Raw genomic sequence first — 25,279 nt, 5'->3', positions numbered from 1 at the left:
AGTTATCAAAACTTCTGACGTTCGAATTCTATTTTTCATATCAACCTCCCATGAACCCTCCTCTTACCACATGAAACTTGCTTTCAAACCTCGATGAGAAACACTAGAAAAATATTGGTGTGAAATGCTAGGAGCATCTAGGGGTGCCGCGCCTAGTAAGATAGAATAGATATTTACTCATTATTAAAAAAACAATCTCTAGTCTTTTACACGTAGGGTTTTTTATGTTAGATGTATTCATTAGCATTAACAATAGGCTACTACTTTGGTTGTGGAACATTTTGTGTTGATGAAGGCACCAACAAAATGGTCGAATACAATTGACCATTTCAGAGAAGAACTCAGAATCGTAGTGCGCTCTCTTCCCCCACTGCCCGTCGTCGTCGTCGTCGTCTTGTTGTTCTCTCTCTTCTCCCTGTCTCTCCCTTAGTAGCACAGAGTAGGAGGATCTTCCGGGCAACGTCATGGCGTTTCCGTATCTTGAAGCTGTAGTAGGTATGCGCCTCTCTTCCTGCGTCTGTCTGTGCGTTTGCATTATGGTTCAATCATGTCTATTACTTCTTTGAATTTGTGCGGAGAAGATATTTGATGTTGTCCTATCCAGACAGTTTCAGCAACTTTTCATGTTTTTTCCTCACTCCTATGACTAGTTCTGAACCTCTTTCCAGAACTCATCGTGCTTGGCATTTTTGGTCCCGATTTGAACGACTAATTTCATGTCAGGGCGTTCTAATCTCCAACTTAATAGGAACAAATGTGATTATCCAAGTCTAATTTCAGCGTCCGCCTTTACCAATAGCAAGAATATGCCGAGTTTGCAGCTGTTGATCGCTTCGGAGCAAAATGATTATTATTGACGTGCAGTTCATGGCCCTGACTAAGAGTTATTTTGAGACGACATAGCAAAAGCATCACAGAGCTGTAAATCATTGCCAAGGTTCTAGATGCGAACAGGCTACTGTATCAACCATTAGTAATATGGCTGCTTTGACTGCACCAAAGAACAACATGACAGAATACAGATTAGAAGGCTGATTGGATAGTAACAGCTGCACAAATTTACTGCTGCTTCCGTGCCAGCCAGGGTCCAAGGATAGAATGTATCATTTGGTGGAACAAATGATATGCCCATAGATAATACGTTCAGCACTTGTGCGGAAGCCTTCAAAGATGCTGATTATATAGAGGATACATTTAATGCACATGCTGTCTGGATTATGCATCATTATACAATCACATCATTTTAGTGCAGTGTCATTTGGAAAAGTATTGTGTTCACAAGCTTTGGGCAAGGTTTTGGGACCATTCAATGCGCACCCTCAGATAGGCTGTTAAGATTACATGATCATATCATTATTTAATATCTATTTAAAAATCTTTTGGTAGTAATCACAGTGTGAAAGGTTTGGGTGGTTTGTATCTACAAGGATTATTGTAATAGAAATAAGACATGCTAAGATGGAAATATATGTAGGGGTACTTTGACTCATCATTGATGTGAATAGCTATATGGTAGCCTTGAGAGTGGTTTCTGCATTAACCTATAGATGCTTCATATTCCATTGTTTTGATGGTTTGAATTATTTAATAAATGCATCTGAGTATTGTTGCTTCTTTATGTCACGCATGTTGCAGTTTCAATGTTTGTTGTTTATCTAGAGAGGGATTTCTATTTGGCATGACATGGATTTTTTGTATAAGTCTTTGAGGAGAGAGAGTACTGTCTTAACATCTATGGCCTTACCATAAAGAAACTTCCACAATGTTCAATGGCAAGCAAGATGGAAAGCTTTTCTACAATTGGATGGCAGTGCCATATGGCAAATAGAGGGATTCAAGATTCTTTATGCACAACAAAGTCTTCTTGATGGAGTGACTTTTTGGTGGGAATTGTAACTCAAACACTCATGCAGCGAGCACTTGGGCCTAGCTTTCTTGAAAATTTTACTTTGATAGACAAGTAGGAATTTTCTTATTAGAAGCAAGATTAAGGTGTGCATACTTATTTCACTGGCTTCACCAAATTCCTACTCATGTGTCCTTTCTCTCTTTCTTTTTACAATGTAGTTTTCAAGTTTGTAAATAGCTTTCATGCCACTATCTTAATTGACATAGAGGTATGTGTTTCGGATTATTTGAAGCAAACAATGGAGTTGACTATTATATTTGAAAATCAGGAGAAGCATAGAAAGATTGAATATCTTAACCAATCTGTACTTGCAAAAGCCAAAGTAGAGGGCAAGTCCAAAAATAGTGGGGGAGGGTGAGTTAGTGGATATAGGACAATAACATTTTTTTTTCAAGTGTAAGAAAAATTATCACAAGTATGACTAGTGCTCTCAATAGAGATGGGGATATGAGTTTGATAGATGGATTCATGTAGAGAAGTGATCGCAACATGGCATTGGATCTTAGTTGTGATTAAGACGGTGACATGTAAAGTTATGTATCCTTGGGTTTGTGATTTGCTTTAAGAGCTAGAGATAATATTCAATTTTTAATTCTTATTGTTGTGGAGATGTTTTGTCTATAGATATTGGTGTTGCTTAGATTGTTGCCATCACGTAAATTGAAAATACACACGTTACCACTTTATCTTATATTACAAATGGAAGAAGTACAACTGAGATCCTTAGATTTTCTATGCTAATTCAGATATCTCTTGCTGTTAAAAATGACTAGTAGGCCTCTAAATCAATTTGCCCCTTGGTTTGCTTTGGTATTGATCTTTATCTTGCTCCTTTAAAAACAAGTTTAGTTCCAAATTTGATATGTTGGTTGGCCTCTTACATTTATTGTCAAACCCTAATTTCTGTTGTTGTAAATTAGGGTTTACAATAGAGATTGATTGACATCTATTTCTATGATGGCTCAAATTGCTAGAAAATATTGAGATAACTTGAGAAATGGTTGGGCTTGCTCCTTTAAAAACAAGTTTAGTTCCAAATTTGATATGTTGGCTGGCCTCGTTGTGAAACCATAATTTCTGTTGTTGTAAATTAGGGTTTACAATAGAGATTGATTGACATCTATTTCTATGATGGCTCAAATTGGTGGAAAATATTGAGATAACTTGAGAAATGGTTGGGGGATGAGAGACAATGTTGTAGAGAGAGAAATTTCAGAGTTTCATTGCAGAGACACTGAAAAGCTACTGCTGTCTTGCTCAAATAGCCATGGAAGTTGTTACCTACAGCTTATGACTATCTAAAAGATTGTTGCCCCTTATTGTACATTGATATTGCACCAAAAGAACCTTGGGGTGCTGCCACTTGCTCCTTGAGGAATCCAAATTGCGATTACATGTTGTAGGACTGATCCTTGGTGGTTGCAAATCACATTTACAGTCTCTCCTTGCTCTCTAATAGCTTCCTTCTTTCTCACATTGGCTGGAACAGACTTCCATCAGTATCTAAAGATTTTTTTTTCACTTGCACGGGCAAGTTTTGTTAAGTGGCAGTCTTTTGATCCCATTTTTCAGTATTATTCAGCTTATTAAATTAATTTTAAAATATTAATTTTAAAAATTAATTTAATAATTATTCTAGTGCTCAAAAGATTGATTCCACCAGTTAATAATTAAATTGGTTGGGCCAATTAGTTTTTCAAGTATCGCTAAGCATTTATTAATCCTTAGATTGATATTAATTAATTAATTAATTAATGCTTAGTCTCTAATGTCACCATTAAAGTTAGTGGCCAATAAATTGATCTAGGTCCAAATCAGACACCGGTACCACTTAGTACTTGTTATGCATGACTTATTATAACTTTTGTCTTTGGCAATAATTAATGTCTTAAAGTCTTGGGTCCCACAGTATGAAATAGTTATATTAATAGATTTTATTAACTTTTAATCAAATGCTGAGCAAAATAACAAAATTTCATGTTCTTGTGACAGTCCATCCCCTTGAAATCTTTGCAGTTGTCCTCAATTGTATTGTACTGTGCCGAAGGAAAAGCTTATTGCATTAGAATTTCCATAAGGCATCGCAGTTACAACATTTGCTCCATTGCTATCCAACCATGCCATATGTCCCAAACTTGTTGAAAATTTATAGCTAGCATTTACATAACTCAAAACTGAAAATTAGTCGAGAATTGTTGCTAGAAACCCCTTGGATGCATCCATAACTTCCGTTTCTCAATTGTTTTTATTTAACAATCATAGTAGAGCATAAACTTTGCATAAACCATAGCTGAAACTGTCAATGGTATTTACTAACATGTTATTGTCCATGGAATTAGTTGTAAACCATTGAAAATTGAGCATAATGTAATCATTAAGTAATCACTTGCTGATCCAAGGACTGATTACAAATTGATTCAAATGTGATTCCAAACTAATTGAAAAAATTGAGTAGTAACTAATGCAAAACTAATCCCTAAAGTTACCATAAACGGTTTTTAAACCAATCAAAAATTGAGCTGAAAGTTATTAGAATTTGATCTCAAAGCTGAAGTAAAAATTCATGTCCTACCGATCATGAACTGATGCAAAAGTATAGTTTCAGTGCTTGAGTGAAACTCATACTCATGTGCATATATCTCATTATGACTAGTACACTGAGTAGTGGCCTCATAGCAGATATACTATTGGTACAGTACCTTGGATGCATGTTGAATATATTCGAGATTCACTACATATGAGAGATGTCCACAACTGGCGGAGTGGAAGTGCTACCTTCCCCTTGAGCATTCGGCAATGCTTCGGACCCTTGCTCTGCTGAACTTGACTGAGTGTCACAAGGATGTGAAATTTTGAGATGCTTTAATTTTGTCGACAACATTTGATTAAGTTATTAATCAAATGCGTAAGGTTGTTTGCACATATGATACGCATGGCACTTATTTCATGGTAATAAGCCAAGATAAAATCGTGATAAGTTATATTAGCTGAGCTTTGGGGATCAGGTGGCGTTAGTTTTGACCCTAGGATAGTTATTTGGCCAATAAGTGTTAGTAATGACATTAGGGACTAGCATTAATTAATTAATTAATGCTAATCTAAGGGTCAATAGAGATTGGAGACCACTCTAGGTTGCAATTGGCCTAGCCAATTTAATTATGGATGCCAATTTAATTATGGATAGGCACATTTAAATTTGGGTAGGATTAGAAGGGTTGGAACTAATTTTCAAGATTTTTTAATTATGAAAATTAAATGAATGACTAGATAATATTGAAAAATGGGTTTAGAAGGCTGCCACTTGGCAAAAATGCTCATGCAAATTGAGAAAACGTTTTGGGGGTTGAATCTTAGCCATTTAGTTAGTTTTATAGCTTGGAAGAGAGAGAGAGAGCTGTTGGTCCATTTTGTGATCAGAGAACAACAAATTGCTGTAGAAGACAGTCATCTGGGGGCCTCAACAAGCAAGGAATATTAGGGAGTTACCTTCTAGGGACTGGCAATGGCATTGCTCATTAGGTGTCAACGTTTTGGAGGTGCTTGGCAGTAGGTGATTGCATTAAATGCAGGATGGAGTAGACAACATGCAAAATTTAGGGTTTTCTTGCGAAGAATCAGATTTCTCTTTCATCTTGGCTTCCTCTTACCTTCTTCAACCCGTTCTTAGATCTCAACATTTCTCAACCATTTTGACTAGATCTTAGCCAAATTTGGTGGATAACAGAGAGATGTTTACTGTAAACCCTGAATTTTTGCAAAAATTAGGGTTTGACAGCCACCTTAAGACCTGTGCCAATTGGTAAAGGCATTGTACATTGAATTCAGCACCTGAAATTTGTGTAATGTCAGGGAATTCAAATACTAGTCCATTCATTGTAATTTAGGGCTGCATTTGGTCAGTTGGTGACTCAATTTGTACAAGTCCTAGATGAAAAATCAAGGGGCAATGGACCCAAATTGATCGTTGATTGTTGCTATAGCAAAGAAGTTTTTTGGAACGGCAAAGGAGATTGTGAATCTTAGCTTGTACTCATTCCATTAGTAATTAAGGTAAAGAAATGTTGAAAGGGGCGCTAGTTTTGGGGCCAATAGGGTGTTCAATGTCCAAGATTATTAAGGCAAATTGTGCATTTTAATTTATGTATATTTGCTGATTGTTGTAATTAAGTGCTTAAGCAAGGAATTACTACCCTCTCCAAGAAGAAAGGTTGGTTTCATTGATGAGCCTGAGCTAAAGTCCGTTGTCATGAGGACGTGAAAATTTGATGCTTTGCTTATGTTTAATTGACATTTGATTAAAGGATTAATCAAATGTGCAATTAAAAGATGCACATGTGTTGCACATGTGAGGTGCAAGCTACTTTTTCACAGTTGAAGACTGAAGGACCTTGTGAAAAAGATGGGTGTCAAAGGCAAAAGTTGTAAGTCACACTTATTAGATTCTAGGTGAATTTTGGTGTCAGTTTGCCCCTAGGACCATTAATTGGCCATTAAGTGTCAGTGGTGACACTAGGGACTAGGTATTAATTATTGGATTAATGCTTGTCCAAGGGTCAATTAATGCATGGGACCACTTTGGGTTGCAAATGGCCTAGCCAATTAATTTTTGGATGGCAAGGTCAATTTTCTGGGCATGGATTAAGGGCTGAATTAATTTTCAGAATTAATTAATTCTAAAAATTAATTAAATGACTGGAAATTGCTGAAAATGGATTAAGAAAGCTGTCACTTGGCAAAACTTTCCTATGCAAGTGGGGGAAATGCTAAATAGGGCTGAAGGGAGAGGGAAATCTCGTTTTTTCATTTTTGAGCTGTTGGAAAGAGGTGTTGGACTGTTGCTGCCAGCTTTTGGGGCCATTTTCTAGCCATTGGAGACCATTTTGGTGATGGAGATTGCATATTCTTGACCTTGGGAAGGTGGCAATTGCTGCTGATGCACTTTCTCTTGAAGATCACAGTCTCTGATGCTCCTATTGTTGTTGGTGCATCTGTTTGGGGTTGGTACAGCAGGGCAGCAGCTGATTTTGATCAGTTCTTCACGACAAATCTGAGAATTTTCTCTCTCTATAGCATTCTCTCATCTCCTTCAGCCTATGCTCAGCCATTCTCAGCAATTCTTAGCCATTCGGAGGAGATCTCAGCCATTTTTGGTGGGCTGATCTGTAATTTCTGCAGTAAACCTTAATTTACAGCAGAATTTAGGGTTTAGCAGCCACCTTGGGATCCGTGCTAGAGATTGAAGGCTCAAGGGACTGAAATCAGCAGCAGATAATTGAAGATTATCAAGGGATTTCAAGAGCCAGCCCATCCCGACTTGATTTGGGGCAGCATTTGGCCAGCCAAGGGTCAAATTGGAGAAGAAGTCTTGGGTGAATCAAAGGGCAAATGACCCAAAAGGCTTGCTGGTCATTTATGACAGCAAGAGCAATTGGTTAGTAGGAGGAGATTGAAGAATCTCAAGTTGTACTCCTTCCAATTGAATGAAAGCTAAAGAAATACCGCAAGGGGCATCATTTTTGGGGCCAACAGGGAGTCCACTGTCCAAGAATGTCATGGTAAAGTGTGTATTTCATTTTATGTGCATTTATTTACTGCTGTAATTGACTCTTAAATTAGGTTATCACCACCCATTCCAAGAAGGAAGGCTAGTTTCATCGGCTCTAAGTGAAATGCATCTTGGTAAAAGTTGCAACAATTGAGGATGGTTTGCCAAGTCAACCTCTTCCTTCCACTTTGCATCTATTGGTGAAACAATGTTGAAGCTTTACCAAGAAGCATATGAAAACTTTACCTCAAACTTTACTTGCCTCGAAATCTCGACTAGATTGTAGGCCTTTCTTTCTTTGCAGCATTGTGATGCTTTATACTTTCACATTGTTGCAATTCCAACTTAACTAATATGCAACATTGCATCCAGTTGACTAGCCCCTCATGTGTACATGACATGCTAGGAGCACTAGATGCATTAGGAAACATTCTTGTTTACATGCTTTGGACCATTGCAATGTGAGAGTGCATGGGAATTGCATAATATTAGCCATATCATGATACATTTTCCCATACATTGCATGCATTACTAGTTGCATTTTTTCGCATGGCCAATACTATATGGAGCATTTGCATGACCAACATTAATACCATGAGTCCCAAACATAATGGGTTGCATATATGCATTGCTAAACTTGCCACTTTGTGCCCCAACACCATGTCAATATTGTTGTACATGGAGTTATGTGTATTGCTAGTTGTACTCGAATACATTGGGCCTTGCGCACTATGCATTGGTTGTTGCATATGATAAGGAGTTGTATCATACATCCTTGTATACGGTTCTTGACCGATGATAGCATGAAAACTAGTGTCATGAGCAAAGTGATCCGACTGTCCCATAATTGCATGCATACCTTGCTGTTAAAAAAAGATTGGATTGGCACTTTCAAGTTGGCCTTGCATATGCATCAATTGCCCATTAGCATCATTTGCTTATGCTCACTATCTACATTTGAAACATCATGCTATTGTATTGGCTCTTGCTTCGGTACATCTTGCTTACTTGAAGCTCGTGAAGATGATTTCCTCTTCTTGCCTTTGCTACCCTCCTCCTTTAAGGGGGTTCAAAAAGTGCATGAACTGAGGATCATTTGCTAATTGCATAAACATTTCAGCTGTTCTTCTCAGTTGATCTTTACATTGGTCATCAAATCTCTCTTCCTCCTGCTCATTATCAACTTTTAAAGGCCTAGAAGGACCCATATTTTGGTCTAAACCAACATCATCAGCTTGTTCTCCATGCCATGTGCTTTATTCAAGATTAGGCATTGCATTTTTCCCAACACTTTGTGAAATTTCATATTGAGAGGCATCATCCCTGCTTGATCCCATCTCACTATTTGAAGACATTCTTGTTGTAATGCTAAGCTGAATACAATTTCAGCACTAGAGTAAAGCTTTTGATATTTAATTAGGTACCTCGGCCCACCAATTTGACAGAATTGACGGTATTTTGGCGATGGAACCTTGAAACTAGCCTTCCTCCTGGGATAGGGTGGTAACTAATCTGATAAAACACTAATTACAACAATCATAAAATTCATGTAAAATAAAAATGCACACTTTACCGCCCCTTGTAATATTTCTTTATCTTATATTGCAAATGGAAGGAGTACAACTGAGATCCTCTAATCTCCTTTGCTAATTCAAGTGGCTCTTGCCGTTAAAAGTGACCAGCAAACTTCCAAACCAATTGGCCCCTTGGTTTTCTTAGGAATTGACATTCGCTTTGCTCTTTGAAAGACAAGTTCAGCCCCAAATCTGATAGTGGTTGGTTTGCCTTTTGAATCTCCTTGAAATTCTTGAATTTCGATTACTAGAATTTGAGTTTTAGGCCTCAATTCTGAGCATGCATCCCAAGGTGACTGTCAACAAACCCTAATTGACTGAAATCTCTTCCTCTAATGGTTCGAACTGTGTTAAAATGCTAAGATAACTTGAGAGATGGTTGGGGGATGAAAGACAATATTGTAGAGAGAGAAATTTCAGAGTTTCATTGCGAGAAGCTTTGAAAAGCTACTGCTGCCCTACTCAAACAGCCATCGAAGCTGTCATCTATAGCTTAGGATCACTAGAAAGACTATTGGCTCCTATATGTTGTCCATAGTTGTATGGAAACGTGTTTCCTAAGGTAGGAAATGTATGAAACAGGTAAGAAATGTTTCTTATCTTTTTGAGGCGTTTCTTATACATTAAAAACAAGTCAGTGGGTGGCTGGAGTGACATTTTGACCCACAAAAGTATATCCTATCATGAAAGCATATTTTTTCCTTGTGAAAGCATCTGAAAGTGGCATTTTTCTCCTTGTAATCATGTCTCTATCTAAAACCTTGGGACTTATGAATCGTGATAGGTTACATTACTTCCAAGGAGTTTGTGGATAATTTTCACTCTACAAACTTATAAGGAGCTTACAATGTCTCTTCAAGCTATAAGATACAATAGCTTATACTTGTCATGTAGTTGGCAGAAGTGTTGTTGTAGTTGATGAGGATCTACTTGAGAGCTTCAACTCTAGCAACAAGAGTGATGAGGAGGATGATAAGGAGATTGAGGACAATGAGGAGGATATTCAGGATGAGTCATGACTCATCATACATTCTCTAGCACTTAGGATTGACTTTTAGCAGTTTCCATAATCCATTTTTGTATTGAATATTTGACAAGGTTCATGAGGCTTTGGACTTGTTGAACACTTTGTTACATCTACGATTTTATTCATGTTTGTCACTTTTATGCTTGCCATAAAATGGTATTTAGTGTTTTCTTTAAAATATTATACTAACAATTATTAATAAAGATGTTAATAGTTATAAATTGAAATGCGATTTACAACGGTCAATAACACCTATTCTCTTGAAGGTTTAATATTGTTTTCATACTTAATAGTGTATAATTTGATCATTAGTCATATAGATAATGGATAGGTAGGATTATTTCTTTGAATATTTCATGTATACGTATTCTATAGCCCATATTTTTTACTATGTAGATAAGAAACGTTTTCTAGATGTTTTCTAAAAATTAATATTGTAGGAAACTTATATGAAATTCGTTTTCTGCCTTGCCGTTTTCGAAACTCTTGGCTACTATGATACTCACATTTGCACTAGGACCTTGGGCTATTGTCACTTGCTCTTGGAGGGCTCCAAAATGCTGTCACATGCAGTAGGATTGATCCCTGGTGGTTGCAAATCACATTAGCAATCTCTCTTTGCTCGCTAATAGTGTCCTTCTTTTTTACAATGGTTGGAATAGACTTCGACAGCCCCTAAAAAGGTTTTCCACTTGCATAGACAAGTTTTGCCAAGTCGCAGCCTTCTAATAACATTTGCTAACATTATCTGGATTTTAAAATAATTTTTAAATATTAATTTAATAATTATTATAGTGCTTAGAAAATTAATTCCACTAGCCAATAATTAAATTGGTTGAGAGAGAGAGAGAGAGAGAGAGAGAGAGAGAGAGAGAGAGAGCTCTTTAAGAACAAATACGATATAAATACAATAAGAAAAAAAAGGAATAAAAGTATTGACAAAGTTTAGATGCAAGAGCTTTCTTTGAGGTGCAATGAGAGAGAGAACAATAAATTGGTAATACCAAGGATCACGCTACATGTTATAGATACATAAATAAAATAATATTTAAATGAATATTGTCAAAGGATAGGCTACTTAAGCGTAAATTATAAATACATAAACAAAAAAACTAATAAAATGAATATTTTCAAAGGATAGTTTACTTAAGCATAAACAAAAACACTTTAGCCATAAAAAATTAGAGAGAGAGAGAGAGAGAGAGAGAGAGAGAGAGAGAGAGCTCTCTTAAAGAACATTGCATTGCAAATTATACATTATTAGAAAATAATATAGAGTGTAAGGTTGATCAATTCACCTATGTTTGATTCATTCACTAACTTTGGCTCCTCTTGATTTGGGGTTGCTGTAGGAATAGGTCTATGATACTCTGCAAGATGTAATTATTGCATCTTAGTTTCTATGTATTTTCTCCCACTTCAATTGTTGAGGTTTCTTATCTTTAAATATAGGGTTATCCCTTATCCTCAATGGCTGTTCCTTACTTTAAGCGTCAGAGGAATAACTAAAGGCTCAAACTCTCATTGCCAATATCCTTTGATGTAGTAGGGGTGTTTGTGTTGATGGGGTGGAATTTGTCTTGAATTTCTTTTTCTTTACCCTTATTGTTTTGAACTAATTCCATTAATGTGGTCAATTGTGATTTCATTGTGTCTGGTGTTTGCATGAACACTCTATCATTGCATTTCTATGTTGTATAGTTGATATGTCAATAATTCATATTACTCCTAGGTAGTGACGCAATTCTCCCAATTATCCTTGGTCTCTTCTAAGTCATGTTGTCGATCGGTCATAGGCTAATCCCTCAATACTTTGTTATTCAATTTTTTCTTTCTTCGTCCCCAACATTAAAAATTGGTATTGGAAAAATAAAGAAAACTGAACTCATTGGCCAAACAAATGCACAAGTTAACACTTCCTCTTGTAATTTGTTACTCTGTGAATACCCAACACCTTTTCTCAATTTGGCTCGAAACAGTTGCCCAAACTCTGATTTGATATTGATCCAGTAACAAATCAGCTTGCTGCTGCTGTTTTGTGAATGATATTGAACCGCATTGGTGTATTTCCATGCTCCAAATTTGCTCCAGCTTGTTGTTTTACTGTTGTTGCAGATTGCATTTGTCAAATCTCTGCACTTAATGCACTTACAACAAGGAATCTTCAGTCATGCATGCTGTTCGAGCAGTCAATTTCACTCCTGTTGTAGTCAACTTAACTCCCTGATGTACCACGTGACTGTTTCAGACCAGTGTCAAAGCTGTTTGCCGCAGTTTAGGCTGTTGCGGTTGCTATTGCAGGTGGTTGTTGCATTTGCTTTTGATGCAGGAAGCAGATGTGATGAGTCCAGAAGGGGTCCACATGGCTTGGTTTGACCCAGCGGTAGCATTTATTGCTGTCGATCTGTCCTTTTCTGCTGTTGCTTCTTTTTTCTGCTGTTGTTTTGCTGTTTGAAGTGGTTGTGGGCAAAAACAAAGTACTTTTTCTTAATCCCTCCTCGTTTTAGAGTCTACTCTGATACCAATGGTAGACAAAGGTTTCTTGGTTGCTGGTTTGATCTGTAGTTAGGGTGAACTAAAAAAGCAAAGTGAAGAGGAGAGTGGATAAGCTGTTGGCACGGTCCTCTTTTCTGCTTAATTACCTTCATCCCTAGCAAGTTGTGCATGTCTATCACATCTCCCCCCCACTTGGGTCTGTCGCAAGTTCATATGCATTGATTGGCTTGTGACTTGTACAGTAGTTGGCCCTAGCTTGTGGTCACGCAGATTACTTATGTTTGCTATTAGTTGTGCCCCTTTGAACCCTATATGCGTATATTTCTAGAGTACACACACAATCACAACTCCTAATGATGTTTCCTTGTAATGTGTGTTAGCAAATATGTCAGCTCATATGTGAGTCTATGCATGCTTTAGGACTGGGCATTATTTAGATTATTTTAGGCATTTTTATGGTCTTTATTTGGTTTTGGTCATATTTAGCATTTATTGTTGGCGGACCAGATCATATTGAGGACATATTTTTGTCCTATTTATTCAAGCTTTTTCTCCCAGTCAGTCAATCACTTACCATCACACTTGTGGATCTTTTGCTAGAGAGAGGAGCAGGTGCTAGTGTCCACACAGCCAGTGTCTCATTGTTGTATGCGACTGTCTCGTGTTGGATATATGGATTCCATTTTCTGAGCATACATCTGAGCTCATTTGTATTGTGTTCTTCAATGTTCCTTTTTTCCTTTCTCTTTTGTCTTGTGTTGAGCAGTTTATTTCAGCACATGTTTATGCTTCCATCACTGCATCCACTTCTAACATGGTATCAAATTTCAGGTTCTGTGCTCTTGTTGTGTTTTCTTTACTGATTTCATGATTGTTTTGACCATTGTGATCAAGCAATTGCTGTTCTGAACAAGGCGACATGTTTTCCTGCAATTAATGCCGTGTTTGTTGACATCAGCTGCGGTAGCACCTCTGTTGCATGTGTTTCTGATCCAGCCTACGTTTTGGTGTTTTTGCATCTCTTCCTGGCTGGGCGAATGCATCAGCAGGCCGTTTTTGCTATTTCAAGTAGTTTTCGGCTGTTTTTTGGCTTTTTGCAGCAGGTTTCTTTTTGTTTTGGCTAGATTTGGGTAAACACTGCATGTGAACTCTCATTTTTTGCAATCTGTGCTTGTGGTTTGGCTGTGTCCCCTCTCCAAATACCTTCTTTTCTCTGCTTATCTTCTTATCCTCTATAGATGGCTTCTCCGGCCACATCCACTGATGATAAGTTACATGGACTTGACTATCTCACATGGACTACTGTGATGAAAGCTTGGTTTGTGCAGAAGTGGTTATGGTATGTCGTATGTGGAGCTATTCCTCATCCTCAGCATCCTACTTTGACATCGGATGATTTTGATGAAGACAACCATGGGGAAGCGGTGCTTACATGGGATTCGAATGATGCATGTGCCTACTTGGCCTTGCTTTAGTATATTTCTAAAAGACTGGTGGTTACCTCCTGTAAGATATTTTCAAAAGTATGGACGAAGCTGCAGCTGCTGTACGTGGTATGGACAAAGCTACAGCTGCTGTACGTGGCACCTTCCCCCATGAGGGCAGTCACTCTTTACAGATAGCTCCAACAAATTACATTTGAGGCCAAAGATACTGTCCAGTCTTTTCTACTTCGTGTGACCCAGATCCTAGACGAGCTTCGGCAAATGCAGTATGTACTTTTAGAGGATCATCTTATTGGACTCGTCCTCTCCAAACTCTTGGTGTTTGATGGAGTGGCGAATGCTTTGAGGGTGCAAACATCATCTACTCGTGTTAGTTTTACACTCATGATCTTGATGCTACTTGAGCATGAGGCGTCTTTGTGGTTATAGGGGCGGCTTTCATCATCTTATGGAGGTTCCGGTGAGGCTTTTGCAGCTTTAGAGAGGGGTTTGAAGAAGAGGACCTAGTGTTACTACTATGGGAAGAAAGGTCATTTATAGAAGGATTGCAAAGAGCTAGTGGCTTATAGGAAGCAAAAGGAGAAGAAGAAGAAGTGGGATGCGGACTTCTCCGACGAGTCATCATCTGCCTCAGACTTAGACTTCAATCCTCTGCCAAAGAGAGGGCCAATGTGTGGAAAGGATAAACTTCTTCAGATCGCGGGAAGGGATTGATGGCCCCTTCTTGTGTTTCTTACTAGTGGTGGTGGTAATGGCATTCCTCACGACTCTCCGGTGCTAGAGAGAGAGTGTGAGAGGGTGGAGAGATGGGGCAGCCGCATCTCATCTATACATCTATACAAATGCATAGGATCTAGAGGGGGACTTCCTTGATGCATCAATTGAAGTTTGGCAGATTCAAATCTTGGAGCTAGGTATTGATATCCAGGTTCATGATGAGCTGTTTGACAGAGAACGGGATTGGTTCCTAGTCATGAATTCACATGAGGGGACACTTTGATGGTTTGGCAGAAGGTGGGGAATCCATGGTCACATATGTTCTAGAGGCATTATTGACAAGATGTTCATGCATGCTACTGAGAGACATTGGGACAAACACAGAGATATGGTGTGATCTTCTCTCTTTCCAAGTGCTAGTACGATCGACATCGACATCGACATCAGGTTTTCTTGGAGGCACCTTGGTGGTGGCTTGCACACCTTTTGCTTGGGTATCTATGGTTCTACTTGGTGACTCTATATTAAATGGTTTATGATTCCTTATCATTGTACCATTGTATTGTATCAGCTCACCCATGATCTGAGAGGGTGTTAGCAGATATGTCAGCTCATGTGTGAGTCTATGCATGCTTTAGGGTTGGGCATTATTTAGATTATTTTAGGCATTCTTTACGGTCTTCATTTTGGTCATATTTATAGCATTTATCGCTGGCGAACCTGATCATATTGAGGACATATTTTTGTCCTATTTATTGAGGCTCTTTCTCCTTAGTCAGTCAGTTAGTCAGTCATTGTCACACTTGTGGATCTTTCGTTGTAGAGAGGAGTAGGTGCTGGTGCCCACACAGCCAATGACTCGTTGTATGCGACTGTCTTGTGTTGGATATATGGATTCCATTTCTCGAGCATACATATGAGTTCTCATCTGTATTGTGTTCTTCAGTGTTCCTTCTTTCCTTTCTCTTTTGTCTTGTGTTCAGCAGTTTATTTCAGCACATGTTTATGTTTCCATCACTGCATCCACTTTTGACAACGTGACATTAACCAATTATCACATCAATTTATGTGACAGCAACATATGCTTAGGTGTGGGTAGCCAAAGGAGATCCTGGAAATCATCCTTTGGTCTACGATATGAGATACTAGAGCAGGGGGTCTCTAGCAAAGGATTTGGATGCCTAATAGTGGGTCCATCCACCTGAATGACTGCAGCAACGAAAGACTGTCTTGGAAGTTCTTCACCATTCTGTAAGGAGATTCTTGAGAATACAGTTGGATATGGAACGAAATTCTAGTGGAAAGTTATGATACCTGGGCTGTGCAGTCAATCAAATATTGCAGTGTGGATTATATTGGACCTTTGTTTGAGGGTATGTAGATAGATAATCTGTGTAGTCAAGTGATATTACCCCATGAAAATCCCATGACTAGTTGGCTTTGTTTGTGCTCCAGTAGTTTCAGCTTTTTAGTTTTACGTTCTGTGTGGAGTTAGTTTTAATATATGTGTATGTGTCTCTCCAGGACTCCAAGTCTTTCCTCTATTAATAACCAAAACTTTATGTTCTTGCAAAGGGTGGGGTTGTCTTTGTCTTGTTTGTGGTCAATATGATAACTACCTTGTTCAAACTCAAAGGAAGGGTTTGTTGACACGATTTCATGAAGAGTTAGTAACTGCTGCTTACTGTTGTTTAGAGTGCCATTGAAATAAATTAGGATCAGAATAAGACTGGGCTTATGAAAGTAGACCATTACGCTTTCAAATTGAAGTCAAGTCAAGAAACCATTCTAAGCTGTTCTTGGTCCATTTACTCTGTATTACATGAAGGACGGAGAGCTTGTTGATGCATGATAAGTGCCAAAACAAGTTTGATTTGGGATGCTTTTTACTCCTACTTGGTGACTGATAGACACACAATCTTTGGTTACAGGTTTTATGGTGTTCATGTATCTATTTGAGACATACCTGGATTTGCGGCAACACTTTGCATTAAAACGTCCCACCCTTCCTGCTCCACTGGTGGGGGTTGTTAGCCAAGAGAAATTTGAGAAAGCCCGTGCATACAGCTTAGATAAAAGGTAAATGCAGTCGTGGTTTAACTTAACATGTTTCCCCTTCATTATCCTTCATAATCATGCAAGAAAAATGTGATTCTAGATTCTATGCTGTGGAAGCTGAAATATACTTAGATTAGACCTTTCTTGACTGCAGTTCAAGTTATCCTCTGAGAATGGAAAATGATCGATTTTCTCTAGTTCAAATAGTTCCAGAATTAGGTTCAGTTGTAGTTTTCTTGTTTGCGATGCTGTAAAGACTGTCTGTGTCTATTGTATTGACATTTTGTTTTTTGCTTATGTATCTTTAGTTATTTGATTTTCATGTTTGCACTATTGTGTCAGCTATTTTCATTTTATTCATGCGGCTGTCACCATCTTTGAGGACTCAACTATTTTACTGGTCGGTGCATTGCCCTGGCTTTGGGAGGTAATTGCAAATTAGTGTTGTATTGGCCTGTCTTATTTGTGTGTAGTGCATGTGTGGGTGTGCAGTGTGCATGCATGTGTGTGCACTAGAGACACCATTTTGTCAAAGCTTGCATGGTAATGCTTTGGCTCTTACAGAGATCCGGTGCATTTGTGCAAAGACTTGGATTTGACCCGAGCAATGAAATTTATCATACCCTTGCCTTTTTGGGTGCCACAACAATTTGGTCACAGGTAACATCTTCTTTAGATTTTTTGGTTCTTCTTTTTTTTTTTCCCTTTTGATGGTCTTATGGATGTAAAAGCAAGGATTAGTGCTACGCAAGTTATTTCTCTCGTTTAAAAGCCATGTGAAACCTGGATAGGTGACAGAGCTTCCATTCTCTTTGTATTCTACCTTCATCATAGAGGCGCGCCATGGGTTTAACAAGGTAGAACATGAATTTAGTTTACTATCTCTGACAAACATTTTGTTTATTTTTCGTTTGTGCTACTTGAGGATGCAACTAACTGTACATGCATATTGTCACTCTGTCTAATGTTTGTTCTTATCAACTTGTGATAGCAAACAATATGGCTCTTCTGCAAAGATATGATCATTGGGTTGGGCCTCATGGTTCTGCTTGGTCCACCTGTTGTAGCTGCAATAATATTAATTGTTCAGGTACGTAATGCTATTTGAGTTCACTTCCATAATTCTAATTGTACTTGTACAGCTTTATGTTATTTGAGTTTGTTGCTAGTATTAGTGTCTGCCAGAATTTCCTTGAGTTATATGGCAACCTCTTCTGGTTCAATTGTCTGTCGAATATGTATGCATCAAGCATGAGAGGCATAGTGTGCCAACCATTGTCTGAATAACTAAAGCTTTAAATTGCTCATTCTGTGTGCGCGAGTGTGCGAGAGAGAGAGAGAGTATAAAATGAGGTAAGCTGGGTTTTACAAAAATTGAGGGAAAATTTGAGGTAAGTATGTGATTTTGCAGGCATGGACATTTTCTAGAGAAACCATAAGCACAAGGTTGGCTTATGAATCGTGTGTGTGTGTGCAGGCACACACTTGAAGAGTTGTTTTCAAGGTTTTGAGGCATTCTGTAGCTGCTGGTAGTATACGACTGGTTAAATTTTGCAAACAGAAATCACTTCAAGAGTTCTACAACTCTTCGGTTATCAGTTACTGCCTTTTGCTTTACACCCTCAACTGGATTGATCGATTTTGAAGTAACCAAGACACAACAGGGTTTGCAACAAAGGTTACACAATTCACCTCCTGGAGTGCTAGATACAAGTGAGCACTTTAGAGTTCACACCAGGAAAGCTTAAGTGATCTATGAGGCATAAAAGGAAACAACTGCTTAAAACTTGTGGATCTATATCAAAGTTTGACAAGGTTACAAAGAGTTGAATGTGCTTACAGTCAATGATCTTGCACAATAAGCTTGGGAAACTTCTGATGACTTGGGCGCTTGTATTGAGTGGTTCAAAGGCAGCATTTGAGCCCTTTAGGATAAGCAATATGAATAATGTAAATTATTGGCTAGATTACATGCATGTGTGACTATAACTACTAGACTCATGGCTTGTCTCCTTCATAAATATGCATGAGAAAACATCGTCCGGCCATAGGATCCTCAAGGGTCTTTGGTTGATAAGTCTTAGTCCATCATTCACATGTGCTTGGAATACTATAAAACTTTGTTGGGCTCACTAGAAAGCCTTATAAATGCCCTCATGATTTTTTGGCTGGTCTCCTTCATAAATATGCATGATAAAACATGGCCCAGCTGTAGGATCCTCAAGGGGCTATGGTCGATAAGCCTCAATCCATCATTCACATGTGCTTGGATTACTATAAAACTTTGTTGGGCACACTAGAAAGTCTTATAAATGCTGTAATTACTGCTATGCAATTATGTGGTGGACATGGCAAGGGACCAAGTTAAGTTGGAATGGGCAGCTTTTATGGATGCTGAAATTGTTGAGGTGGAGGTGGTCTTGTCTCATCTTCCATACAAGAAAAGCCCCAGATGGGATGATTTGCCAAATGAATTGCTCTTAACTTACATTGATGAGGTCAATGATCTACCCGCTCACCTTTGGCAGCTAGTTTGGAGAATGGACCAGATCCCATGTGATTAGAAGATTACAGTGCTTCAATTGTTACCCGAGGCTCCATTCCCTCATGTTCATTGCTTTCATGGAATTGTTGTATAAAATCATTTCTAGGATAATCGCTAACAGGCTTTAGAAATCTTTTCACAAATGATGCACCCAAGGCAACCTTGTTTTGTTAAGGGATGAAACATTATGCTCAATGTCTTCAATGTCCAATCGGGAATTGATCATGCAAAAGCATCTAGTGTGGAGGCTATTATGATTCAACTTGATTTTGAAAAAGCTTTTGATCATATTAGTTGGTCTTTTCTACTAAATAATATCTTCCACAGGTTTTGGGCTTGGAACGATTTTCCTCATTGATATAATTAGCTTTGAAGGAGTGGCTCACATGGTGTTCAATGGGGATCTAACTAAAGAGAATACTCACACTCAATCCCTTGGTTAGGAATAGCCCCCTTTAGGCCTTTGTTATTTGCCTTCGTATATCGTTTTTGAATGTTCAAGAGTGCACTCTCATCAGTTGTACAATGAAACCTACATGCTTTGGTTTGGTAGGGTGGAATTGTTTCCTGTGGAGGGATTATTGGACACTTGAGATATCTTGCTTGATTGGATGTCTTCATTCATGATAGGTTTATGTACTAGAAGTCTTAGGGTTGGCCTCTATATGTGTGCTTGAAAGAAGTCGAGACACTGAAGACTAGTGCGGTGCATTCCAAGAAGGGAAAAAAGCTTGATGATGTCTTACAAGGTGGATTCTTGGTTGTTGCTCCAAATGCCTTGTGTACTTTGTAAGGATAAATATTGTCCTTAGGTTATTGGCATAGCACCGTGGGGGGGTTCTAAGATGGCCTATAATTTTAGGTCACGGAGGGGGTCATCATTTTATCCTCTTAAACGTTTTGTTTTTGATAAATGCGGTAAAGTGATTACTCGTGGGATCAAAGATATCCACATCATAGTCTTGCATCAGCCCTTGATGTCCAATATGCATGGTGATGGGAAGAACGCTTTTCTATCTTATCTGCCTTTTGGATGAGGATGTTTTTCAAAATCTTGGCAACTAAGGCCAAAGGGAGGTAATTTTAGCCTCAAACTTGATTTGTTTACCGTTCTTCATAAAGTTGGCTACATGAAATGTCCGTAGTATTTGCTCGTGTGGCAAAGAGAATGCTATGTGGCGAATTTCGCATTCTAATGGTTCACATGTTTTGTGTGCTACGAAGCATAAAAGTTACAAAGAAGCGGGAAGAATCTTGCACTGTCATGGTTTCAAGCTCTTTTATGCTTGTGTTCCTACAGAAACTCACTTTGGTGTGTTGCTAATTATCCATGAGAAGCTTGAACCTATGTTAATTAATTATGAGAGATGTATCGGATAGATTACTTATCCTTGAGATTACATGTGATGGAGAAGTACTATTGCTGGTTGGTATGTATGCTTCCAATAACGTCTCTAGCCGTCTTGAATTATGGTGGCAGTTTTGATCATGCCTTTCTCTTGGAGGGCCTAGTCTTATCATGGGGGACTTCAATATGTGTGTGGATCCATCTCAGTCTACTTAGACATGGCTTGATGGATGGGTTTGAATGCGAGGATTGGAATGCTTTCGCATTGTGGTGTTGAAATAGGATCTATGGTCTTGGTTATCTCCACTTGACCATGGCTATATCTTTCATTCAATGTAGCACTTAGAAACCTGGAGTTGTTTGGACTGCATATATGCCATGTATGATGATTCTTTTTTGTTAGAGGTTTTTGAAATTTAGGTTTTACAAAGATAGGTGCTTTTTGATCACTTCCCTTTGGTGTTTGAGGTGCTTAAGTATCTTGTGTTAGCAAGATTGTCAACTCATGTGCGAGTTTGTGTATGCCTATTAGGGCTGGGCACATTATCATCATTTTAGGCATTATTGTAGTGATTTATGTGGCATTTTATGCTTGTTGGCCAGCCTAGCTACTATCTATGGCCTATTTTGTGCCTATTTATTGTGGGGCTCCTCCTCTTGTTCAGTCATCATCATTATTTAGTAGGTGCACTTCTTGTTGGAGAGAGGAGCTGGTGCTAGTGCCTTCACAACTAGTGACTCATTGTTGTATGCGACTATCTTGTGTTTGGTATATGGATTCCATTTCCCGAGCACATCTTTGAGTTCTCTTCTTTTGTAGTGTTCTTTTGTTTTCTTTCTCTTTTGTCTTGTGTTCAGCAGTTAATTTCGGCACTTGTCTATACTTCCATTGTTGCACCACTTTTGACATGGTATCAGATTGCAGGATCTAGGTTCCTGCTGCTACTTTTTCTGCTGATTTCAGGCCTTCATATTTGTTGATCAGGAGATGACTTGTTTGCTTTCCGTTTGCTGCATTTAATGCAGTGTCAGCTGACATCAGCCTCAATAGGACTTGCATTTTCAGGCTGTGACCCTTTTGTTGCATTTGGTGGCTCTTGTATTGCTGTCGTCTGCTGTTTTTTACCCAGATTTTTTGTGTTTTCAGCATTTGACACTTTTGTATTGTTGGGCGACATCTTCTAACTGTTTTCTTGCAGTTTTTGGTACTGACATCATTGTACTTTTGTGATCAGCCTGTGAATGCTGCGTGTGAACTTTATTTTGTGTGGTATTTGTTTGGTTGGCTGTATTCCCTGTCGTATACCTCTAGTCTCTATCTTCTCTTCCTATCCTCTCCAGATGGCTCCTTCATGCACTTCTACAGATGATAAGTTACATGCACTTAACTATCTTACATGAAGTGCTGTGATGAAAGCCTGGTTTATGCAGAGGTGGATTTGGTATGTTGTTTGTGGAGCTATTCCCTGTCCTCAGTGTCCTTTTTTACTTCTCGAACATTTTGATGAGTACAACCATAAGGAAGTGTGGTTCCATGGGATTTGGATGATGCGCGTGCCTATTTTTCTCTTCTTCGATGTATTTCTAAATAAGTTTTGTCGGCAGTTACCTCTTGTAGCACATCTCCTGAAGTATTGTCAAAGCTTCAGATGTAGTACGAAGCACCTTCCACCATGCGTGCAATGATCCTCTATGGATAGCTTGAGCAGATGAAGTTTGACTCCAAGGATACTATTTAGTCATTTTTACTCGGTGTTACACAGGTACAGAAGCGGCTTCTATACATGTAGTCTGCCCTTTCAAAGGCACATCTCGTAGGAATGATACTCTACAAGATGGCTATGTGAGATAGTTATCGAATCAATTCACAGTGGATTTGCAAAGGTAGCTAGGCATTATGGACTACATCATGCTACACTTTGGAGATAGAGATTGCAAGTTGTAGAGAAGCTCCTAGCTTTGGCGCATTCTATTTGGACTCTTTGTGAGACCACCTCCTGCTTTTTGTGAGACTATCACTACTCATAGATACTTTAAATTGCGATCTTAGCCCTAGGCTAAAATTGCTGTGTTATCAAAGGGATTGCAAGATAATAATTGCCAATCCCATAAATTTATGTCGTGGTTTATATGCTTCCTTGCCAGGGAAATGTGGTCAAGCTAAGTAATTCTATAGGTAAAATGGTTATAGATCCTCAAGCTTTTGTGCATATGTGCAAATATTATTTTATGAATTTACTTGAATTGTAGCTATCTTTTTCAGATACAAGTTTGATACCGCGTTCTTTGTTTTGTAAATTAGTTAAAGATTAATTTGTGCTAGATAAAGATAGACAATTAGATGCAAACATATCACAAGATGAGGTGATGGAAGTTTTGTTGCACTTGCCTAAAGAGTCCTGAATGGGATGGTCTCACAAATGAGTTCTTTGAGACATATGCAACTCAATTGGCCATGCCTTTGACTGTTCTATATTAGCAACTTTGGATGACAGGAAAGATGCAAGTCTCTTGGAAGGAGGGTATCATGAAATTGATACCTTAAGTACCTATCCATGACTAGGATGTAGCTTGGGTGAAACTAAGTGGCGTAGGGCCTTGAGTATTGTACAAGGATGCGCTGTAGGGGTGTCTCATTACCTCTTGGGTCCCTTGTGCTTTCAAGCATTGGAGACTGAATTCTTTGATGGGCAGTGTGTAGAAGATCTTTATGAAAGTCTTGGCTAATAAATTGCATGAGTACCTTCTTGATATTGTGCATCCGGCACAATATGGATTAATCATAGGAAGGAATATTCTCCATAATATCTTGAATTAAAATGGAGATAGACTATGCATATCATACAGATCAAGAATTGGTGATGGTTCGATTGGATCTTGAAAAAGCTTTTGACCTTCTGGAATGGTCCTTCTTGGCCCAACTAATGCAATGGATGGGATTTGGTCCTCAAATGTTTGCTCTAATTTATACTATTAATTTGGACTCTTCTTCCATAGTTTTGCTTAATGGTGGGGTCGAACCTTTCCTCTTCGTCAATCTATTAGGAAAGGTTGTCCTTTGAGTCCTTTGTTCTTTGCTCTGGCCACTCATCCCATTTTAATGATGTTGTCGTACTCTGCAGCTAATGGGGAGGTGCTTGGTCTCTCTCCGACGATGAAACAGCTGGTTGCCAAGCTTTGGCTGATGACATTTTTATGTTTTGAAGGTTGATCATGTTAACATCTGGAGAGCAATGGAAATATGGGACTTGGTTGCCCTTGCTTTAGGACTTTGCAGTAATGCCTCCAAATCGAGCTCTTATTAGCTGCATAGAAAGTGATCTCTAGGCCTTGGGTTGGCAAGGTGAGGTGTCTCCAAAAGGCATGGTTTCCAAGCATTTGGGCTATTCTTGGGGGGTAAATGTATTGGGTAAGTAGTTGCTTGACTAGATTTCCACATGCATTATAGATAAGATTGTATACTAGAAATGCAAGCCTAGCCCTTCTGTGTATGTTTGAAAGTTTCTCAGACTTTTATGGTACCGATGATTTCATATTATTTACCATTGCTTCCTTGGTCAAAGTCTTGTATGTGAGAAAATCATTCGGTCGCTTTGCTTCTTGCTTTGGAAGAAGGATTCTATGCGGTTGGGCATTTCTTGGATCTCTTGGAATCATGTCTGAACTTTGTAAAGAATGGGAGGGTTGGCTGTTTTGCATCTGGAGACACATATGATTGCTCTTTGTTGGGCTTTGGAAGAAGGATTCTATGCGGTTGGGCATTTCTTGGATCTCTTGGAATCATGTCCGAGCTTTGAAAAGAATGGGAGGGGTGGCTGTTTTGCATCTGGAGACACATATGATTGCTCTTTGTTGGGCTCTATTTTAGGCTTTCTGTGAGGGATGGCAATATTGCGAGGTTTTTCCTTGAAGACCAATGTATTAAGCATGGAAACACCAGGGCTTCTGCATCATGGTGGCATGTGATTAATGCTGAACAGCCTATTCATCTTAAATCTTCTGGGCTGTTGAGTCATTTGTTGCATTCTTGGAGATTGTTGTTTGCCAAATCTACTTGGTATCCCCCTCTTGATCGTGAGCAAGCAAACTCAGGAAGATTTGAATTGCTGGCCGTTTCAAAGCTTGTTTTGTGAGAATGCAGATAGCAAGAGAGACCAAAGTTGAATAAAACAGCACAACTAGGGCTGATCAATGTGTTTGTTTCTCTCCTGCAAACAAGTGCTATTGCCACGTCTTTTAGATTAGTTTGTTGAATCTTTCACGTCCCCAAAGGCTAATCCTTATTTATGGGACACCATTTCAATTTCCTTATACAAATTCTTTCTTGTCTAGTGGCGAGAAAAGTTTTATTTTTAGTGTGTGCTATTTGGCCACAAGTGGTAAGTGTGTTGATGTTTCCAAAGTATTGGGTTTTTGGACAGGCCAAGTCCTTAGATCTTGTGCAGCCACATATGAAAGTTCTCTTTCACTTTTTGCACTTCTGGAGCTGTTGACACATATGGACTATGCAGAATGCATTCATTTTTTATTTCGCTTCTAGAGAATAGAGCTATATTGCGCATTTGAGAGGCCTTTGTCATTGGCAGCTTGACATTACTGAGCTAGTAGATATTCT

General features: G+C 38.6%; 1 protein-coding gene across 1 annotated transcript in view; it reads left to right on the top strand.

Moving 5' to 3' along the window:
• Window positions 1-260: 260 nt before the first annotated feature.
• Window positions 261-25,279, top strand: part of ATSTE24 (Peptidase family M48 family protein) — a 63,156-nt gene continuing 38,137 nt past the window's right edge. The window contains exons 1-6 of the mRNA XM_087701002.1: window positions 261-495; window positions 16,645-16,792; window positions 17,114-17,198; window positions 17,336-17,431; window positions 17,563-17,628; window positions 17,763-17,861. Of these exons, the coding sequence (XP_087557128.1) occupies window positions 465-495; window positions 16,645-16,792; window positions 17,114-17,198; window positions 17,336-17,431; window positions 17,563-17,628; window positions 17,763-17,861 (525 nt within the window). The 5' untranslated portion in view covers window positions 261-464. The remainder of the gene's footprint in view (window positions 496-16,644; window positions 16,793-17,113; window positions 17,199-17,335; window positions 17,432-17,562; window positions 17,629-17,762; window positions 17,862-25,279) is intronic.

Source organism: Lygodium microphyllum, chromosome 19 (genome assembly GCF_053477565.2).
Source record: "Lygodium microphyllum isolate KBCC chromosome 19, Lygodium_microphyllum_v1.1.10, whole genome shotgun sequence".
NCBI classification, from domain to species: domain Eukaryota; kingdom Viridiplantae; phylum Streptophyta; class Polypodiopsida; order Schizaeales; family Lygodiaceae; genus Lygodium; species Lygodium microphyllum.
This window is presented reverse-complemented; position numbering and strand designations above follow the sequence as displayed.